At 42.0% G+C, this 7,509-nt stretch overlaps 1 protein-coding gene across 1 annotated transcript; it reads right to left on the minus strand.

The window, feature by feature from the left end:
- Window positions 1-925: 925 nt before the first annotated feature.
- Window positions 926-3,401, minus strand: GPR101 (G protein-coupled receptor 101). The gene is made up of 2 exons (XM_082264547.1): window positions 3,253-3,401; window positions 926-3,024 (listed from the first exon to the last, which is right to left on the minus strand). The coding sequence occupies exon 2, from the start codon at window positions 2,775-2,777 to the stop codon at window positions 1,512-1,514; it is 1,266 nt and encodes a 421-aa protein (XP_082120673.1). The 5' UTR covers window positions 2,778-3,024; window positions 3,253-3,401; the 3' UTR covers window positions 926-1,511.
- Window positions 3,402-7,509: the final 4,108 nt, after the last annotated feature.

Below are 7,509 nucleotides of genomic sequence, written 5' to 3' on the forward strand. Positions count from 1 at the left end.
CTCCAATACAGTTAACCCCTTCCCTGCCAGTGTCATTTTTACAGTAACAGTGCATATGTATAGCACTGATTACTGCAGTAATGTCACTGGTAACCCCAAAAGTGTCAAAAATGTCAGTCAAGGGTCCGATCTGTCCGCCGCAATGTCGCAGTCCCGCAAAAAAAATCGCAGATCGCCGCCATTACTCGTTAAAAAAAAACCACCAAAAATGACAAAAATCTTTCCCTTTGTTAATAAACGCGATAACTTTTGAGCAAGCCAATCAAAATACGCTTTTTGTGATTTTTTTTTTACCAAACATATGTAGCATAAAACAAATTGGCCGAAAATGTTAAAAAAACTTTGATTTTTACATTTTTTTTGGGGAATTTCATATAAAAAAATGTGAAAAATATTGTTATTTTTGCAAAATTGATGCTCTTTTTTTTGTTTATAGTGCATGATCAAAAAATTGCACAGGTGATCAAATACCACCAAAAGAAAGCTCTGTTTGTGGGAAAAAAAGGACGTCAAATTCGTTTAGGTACAGCGTCGCACGACCGCGCAATTGTCCGTTAAAGTCACGCAGTAAAAAAATCGCAAAAAACCCCCTGGTCAGGAAGGGGGTAAAATCTTCCGGGGCTTAATAAAAACGAGTTGGATACCAATTAGCCTACCAACGTGTTATGGGCTGTGGGAGAAATACCTAAAGGAAACCCACACAAGCACAAGAAGAACATACAAATTCCATGCAGATAGTGTACCAGGTAGCAGCGAAAGGACTCTAGTGCTACAAGGCAAGAGCTGCTTGCCACTCAGCCACTTGCACTCGTCTAGGCCCAATGCAATAACAGTGCAGTAAATCAAAGCAACCAATCATTTTACCTTTACTCAATTTGGACTAGTCTGAACAATTACAGATGTGGATCTGGATAACCGTTTTTCACACATTGTTCTTTGCTGTGTTAATAAAGCTGACAAATTGCTGTTCAGTGCATCTCTACACAATGGCAAGACTAGAATTAACACTTTCACTCCTAGCCTGCACAAGTTAGGAGCAGAGAGCTGCAAAGAGAATGTTAGACTTCAAGTAATACAGATTACAATCTATCAGTAAAAATGCCAAGAAAAAAAAAAAAAAAATATATATAACCTAAAATATATTTGGCACTTATACTATGGAAGAACATATTTCTACCATACATTTACAGGCACCTACTAAAGTCTATTCCATTGGCAGATTCCTTTATCACTCTGCAACTAGTTAACAATATCTGATTCATTAGATAAGTCATTTCCTATTTTATTACAAAATTATCATCCACAATGACGGGCAAAGTGACAAATTTAACCCTTTTTACTGGGAATAAAAAGAAACACAATGCCTCTTTTGTTAGCAGTAAAATTGGTTAAATCCACACACAGTATTATTACAATCTAAACCCACTTTGAACACTTTTATACCCATTTTAAATACAGAAAACCCCCAACATATCTATTATATAGTATAGAAACATCATTCTGTCTATTGTTTAGCAGCTAATAAGTTGTGGCAGATCAGGATCTATCTTTCGTTGAATCGACTGTTTTTCAGGGGATATATTGGCAGAACTGCTTTCTTTTTTGCTGTCTTTAATCTTTAGGTTGTTTAGGCTTTTACCGGTGATTACAGATATGGTAGTTTCTTCTTCTAGGAATTTTACTGTAGGGCCAGTGGAATAATGAGATTGAAGTATTCGACCATCTGTGAGTATAATGTAACTATCTACTATGGCATTTTGAGGGTGCACCTGCTTGCAGAAAAACCCATGCAATAACAAGAGGAATTCCTTCTTTAAGCTTTTGTGCATATATCCATAGATATAGGGATGGATGCAACACTGTAGGAAAAAGAGAACAAGCACTATAGATGCTACCCATTTAGGGATAATAGTACTGGCACAGGAGGAAACAATGCTTAGTACGCTATAGGGACCCATACTGATTATGTAGGAGGACAAGATAGCAAAGATAACCTTGGCTGCTTTGCAATGGTAGAGCGGTCTGTGATGACTTGTTTTGTCAAGCGCATTTAGCGCAGAAGATCTTGTCCCATCAGACCTGTCACATCCATTTGCCTGAACTGGATGAACTAACGCGTTTTGCCTCCTGGCTGCTCGGAACACCATCCCATAGCACGCCAACATAATGCTCACTGGTAAGATAAAAGAAAATAAGGCGCTGAGGATGGTGTAGGAATAACTTGAAGCCCAGAGTACTTTGCAGTAGTGGTTTTGAAGATCAAATTCAACTCTACCCCATCCGTAAAGAGGAGGGGTGCTCTGGAGGACGCTAAGAATCCATGTGAAAAAGATGAGCAGACTCCCCCTTTTTGGGGTCATCTTGGCAGGGTAGGATAACGGATGGATGATGGCCAGGTATTTATCAATGGACACTACGGTGATGGTGTTGACTCCGGCAAAAGCAAAGAGGTGCATGAGCACCACCACGGCACCACAGAGGCCATGTTCCAAAGGCCATATATCCGGGAGGGAGGTAACAATGACACAAGGCATCACCAGAATGGTCTGTAAAAGATCAGCAACCAATAGATTGAAAATAAAGCGGTTTGCTACCTGAAGCAGCTGTGGCTTGCGGTGAAAAACCACCAGCAGCATAATGTTCCCAAAGAGAGACAGGCAAAGGAGAGAAATAATGAGGGCAATCCTGAGTACTGTGTCGGGCATAGAGGGTGATCCTTGATCTACTGAGAAATGACTTTGGTTCTCGGTGGTCCTGCGGTCACCCAGCCTCTGCATGGTGAACCTGAGCCCCTTATCACACCTCCATCCAGAGTGGGGGCAGATAGCTGTTATCAGCAGCGCTGAATGATGTTGGGACTTCTATTATTCCATCACTACATGATGCATCACACTCACAGAAAGAGTTCTGTATGTGCTCTGTACATCCATTTTCCTTCTTCTGCATCAGGACCGATAGCTGCACATAGACAGAGACTTCACATGATGCCGAATACCATGATTTTTACTTCTTCTCCTAGGAGGCCTATGTAGTAAATACAGACAACAATTTCTAAGGACAGAAAATTTGATTTTTTTTTTAATATTTACATGCACAATTTAATAAATTTTGTTCAAATTATTGATACAAATATGTGCTTCTCCATATTCATACATACACTAGTCTCATTGATAATATAGCAAAGGACACTTGTCCAGCATGCATTGTTAATAATTAGGGAGGTAAAAAAAAAATCAGCAAGGGTCTTTTTACCTGTTGATGTGCATTGTCTTATCCCCTGTAGTCCTGAGGAAGGTGATAGAATGATAGATGTGTCTCCATGCCCCCTCCCCGTTGTGTCTATTTCTGTGATTTGGGTAGCTCAGTGCAGCTGGAGAGAAATCAGCCCCTCTCTCTCTATTTCTCTCCCTCCTCCTCCTCTCTCCTGTCTTTCCAGCCCTCCCCCCAATGCTCCTTTGCTCAGAAGCTATGGAGATGCTTATGTTGAGCAAGCAGAGGGAGCTCTACCAACACGGCGCTGGCACACTCATTCTTACAGAGGCAGCAGATTGCTGCATTAAAACATTTTACATATTTTCTTCTCTAATGACTTTCGTATTTTAAATAATGAAGTTGGCAGGGTTCCCTCAACCCCGTGCGGTTACCATTGTACATTGCAGATTTGTTTAAATACTATGTCTCAGGCCTTAGCAGACAGCGCAATTGTGTGCTTAGATCCGATGAAATATGACACGTATTTACAAAATGTGCCCGAGATGACACCATGACTAACTGCGAGCGACGCTTTACATTTGAACTGACACTGGCAAGCAAATAACTCATCTTGCAGATTGCCATTAAGTTTACCAGTAATACAATAAAGAGTCGTTTGCATTGACAGTGCAGTCTCTGCTTTCATTTCATCTTCTCGCAGATACCAACAAGCCCACGTATTATTAGCACACGTCAATCTTCACAACTGCCTGGAAAAAGTGCAGTTTTGTCTATTATGGGCTACAAGGGGGTGTCTTAGACTTATTCAATAGGGCAGACAGCAATGTGTAAAGTACAGTAACCTACTGCTACCCAACCAAATTCATATCTCACTAATTCGACTTTGATAAACTGAAATCCAATTGGTTTGAAATTTCCAAATTAGAAACGCTCTAATGTTCTGTTGTATTTATTATTTGCAGATTGGGAAATATATAGCATTAAAATAGATACAGAAATAGAAGTCTTAATAGGTTATTAACAAAACGGAAAGTATATAAATTAAAGAGAAATCCTAATCAATATTTTGTGTGACCACTTTTTGCCTTCAAACCAGTATCAATTCTTCTAGATGCATTTGCACACAGTTTTTGAAGGAACTCAGAAGATAGGTTGTTCCAAACATCTTGGAGAACTAACCGCACGTCTTCTGTGGATGTAGGCTGCCTCATATCCTTCTGTCTCTTCATGTAATCCCAGACCAACTTGATGATGTTGAGATCAGGGTTCTGTGGGGGCCAAACCATCACTTCCAAGACTTGTTCTTCTTTACATCAATAATAGTTCTTATGATATTTGCTGTGTGTTGAGGTCGTTGTGCTGCTGCAGAAAAAATTTGAGGCCAATCACACACCCGATGGCATGGCATGATGGATATGTATCTGCCTGTATTTCTCAGCGTTGAGGACACCATTGATCAGGCAATGCTGAGGACTGCAGAACTAACTTAGCATAGAGAACAGGGACTCCTGGAAGTGATGGATTGGCCCCACAGAGCCCTGATCTTAATATCCTCGGGTCTGTCTGAAATTACAAGAATAGACGGAAGGATTTGAAGCAGTCTACATCCACAGTTAGTTCCCCAAGATGTTTGGAGCAACCAACCTGCCGAGTTCCTTCAAAAACTATGTGCAAGCTACCTAGAAGAATTGATGCTGGTTTGAAGACAAAGGGTAGTCATACCAAATAATGTTTTGATTTAAAATTTTCTTTCCCTAACTTTGCATTTTTTTAAATTGATAAAAATATACAATTAAAATATATATTTTTGAAAGCATTCTTACTTTACAGCATTTCTTCACACCTGCCTAAAAGACACAGTACTGTACACAGGTCTCTGTTCAAGGCAGTCAAGTTCCTCAACCCCAAACTCGCTCATTCATGTCTTTAGGGACCTTGCTTTGTGAACTAGTGCACAGTCATGTTGAAACAGGAAGGGGCCAACCCCAAACTGTCCCACAAAGCTGGGAGCATGAAATTGTCCAAAATGTCTTGGTATGCTGATGTCTTAAGAATTTCCTTCACTGGAACTAAGAAGCCAAGCCCAAGCCGTGAAAGACAACCCCACACCATAATCCTCCCTCCACCAAATGATTTGGACCAGTGCATAAAGCAAGGTCTATAAAGACATGGATGAGCGAGTTTGGGGTGGAGGAACTTGACAGGCCTGCACAGAGTCCTGGTCTCGACCCGATAGAACACCTTTGGGATAAATTAGGGCAGAGACTGCAAGCCAGGCCTTCTCGTCCACATAAGTGCCTGTCCTCACAAATGCGCTTCTGGAAAAATGGTCAAACATTCCTATAGACGCACTCCTAAACCTTGTGGACAGCCTTCCCAGAAGAGCTGAATCGTGGGCAACTCAATATTGAACCCTATGGACTAAGGCCTCATGTACACTGCTACTTGTAAACGGACGTTTAGGAGCAGTTGGGCGTTTTTTTCAGAAGCCCCTGAACCCTCCTCTATGTTATCTTATCTGTCCATGTACACTGGATCGTTTACAGTAATTTAGAGGCAGTTGAGTTCAGTGTCGTTTTTTGGAAAGCAATTATTTGCGTTCAGGATGTTCAGAACGTGTGTTTACTGGCGTTTCAAACGCAAAACGTGACCGAATGCGACCAAACGCAATCGTCCCCGTTTAGCGCTTGCGGTTTTCGTGATTTTTTTGACCTCTAAAAACGGATCTGAGCACAAACGCCCGCTAAATGCCGCTAAACGCGGCTGAAAATGCGACACAACGGACTTTTTAAACGTCCTTTACATAGCTGTAAAAATCCAGCGTTCAAAGGACTTTTTAAAACGTCCCGTGTACATGTAGCCTTAGACTGGGATGCCATTAAAGTTCATGTGGGTGTAAAGGCAGGCGTCCCAATATTTTTGATACTTTTGGTAATATAGTGTGTGTGTGTATACAGTATCTCCCAAAAGTGAGTACACCCCTCACATTTGTGTAAATATTTTATTATATCTTTCCATGTGACAACACTGAAGAAATGACACTTTTCTACAATGTAAAGTAGTGAATGTACAGCTTGTATAACAGTGTAAATTTGCTGTCCTCCCAAAATAACTTAACACACAGCCATTAATGTTTAAACTGCTTGCAACAAAAGTGAGTACACCCCTAAGTGAAAATGTCCGAATTGGGCCCAATTAGCTATTTTCCCTCCTCGTGTCATGTGACTCGTTAGTGTTACAAAGTCTCAGGTGTAAATGGGGAGCAGGTATGTTAAATTTGGTGTTATCGCTCTCACTCTCTCATACTGGTCACTGGAAGTTCAACATGGCACCTCATGACTCTCTGAGGATCTGAAAAAAAGAATTGTTGCTCTACATAAAGATGGTCTAGGCTATAAGAAGATTGCCAAGATCCTGAAACTGAGCTGCAGCACGGTGGCCAAGACCATACAGCAGTTTAACAGGACAGGTTCCCCTCAGAACAGGCCTCGCCATGGTCCACCAAAGGAGTTGAGTGCACATGCTCAGCGTCATATCCAGAGATTGTCTTTGGGAAATAGATGTATGAGTACTGCCAGAACTGCTGCAAGGGTTGAAGGGGTGGGGGGTCAGGCTGTCAGTGCTCAGACCATACGCTGTACACTGCATCAAACTGGTCTGCATGGCTGTCCTCCTAGAAGAAAGCCTCTTCTAAAGATGATGCATAAGAAAGCCAGCAAACTGTTTGCTGAACACAAACAGACTAAGGACATGGATTACTGGAACCATGTCCTGTGGTCTGATAAGACTAAGATAAACGCATTTAGTTCAGATGGTGTCACGCGTGTGTGGCAGCAACCAAGTGAGGAGTACAAAGACAAGTGTGTCTTGCCTACAGTCAAGCATGGTGGTGGGAGTGTGGGAATGGTCTGGGGCTGCATGAGTGCTGCCGCAGCGGGGAGCTACAATTCATGGAGGGAACCATAAATGCCAACATGTACTGTGACATCCTGAAGCAGAGCATGATCCCCTCCCTTCAGAGACTGGGCTGCAGGGCAGTATTCCAACATGATAACGACCCCAAACACACCTCCAAGATGACCACTGCCTTGCTAAAGAAGCTGAGGGTAAAGGTGATGGACTGGCCAAGCATGTCTCCAGACTCAAACCCTATTGAGCATCTGTGGGGCATCCTCAAACAAAAGGTGGAGGAGTGCAAGGTCTAACATCCACCAACTCTGTGAGCTGAGGAGGAGTGGAAGAGGACTCCAGTGGCAACCTGTGAAGCTCTGGTGAACTCCATGCCCAAGAGGGTTT

The sequence above is a fragment of the Pelophylax lessonae genome (genome assembly GCF_965119305.1).
Source record: "Pelophylax lessonae genome assembly, chromosome: 7".
In the NCBI taxonomy this organism is placed as follows: domain Eukaryota; kingdom Metazoa; phylum Chordata; class Amphibia; order Anura; family Ranidae; genus Pelophylax; species Pelophylax lessonae.

Bases quoted from the DNA above. Each gene is read 5' to 3' on its own strand.
- GPR101 (XM_082264547.1), bottom strand. From the start codon at position 2,777: ATGCAGAGGCTGGGTGACCGCAGGACCACCGAGAACCAAAGTCATTTC.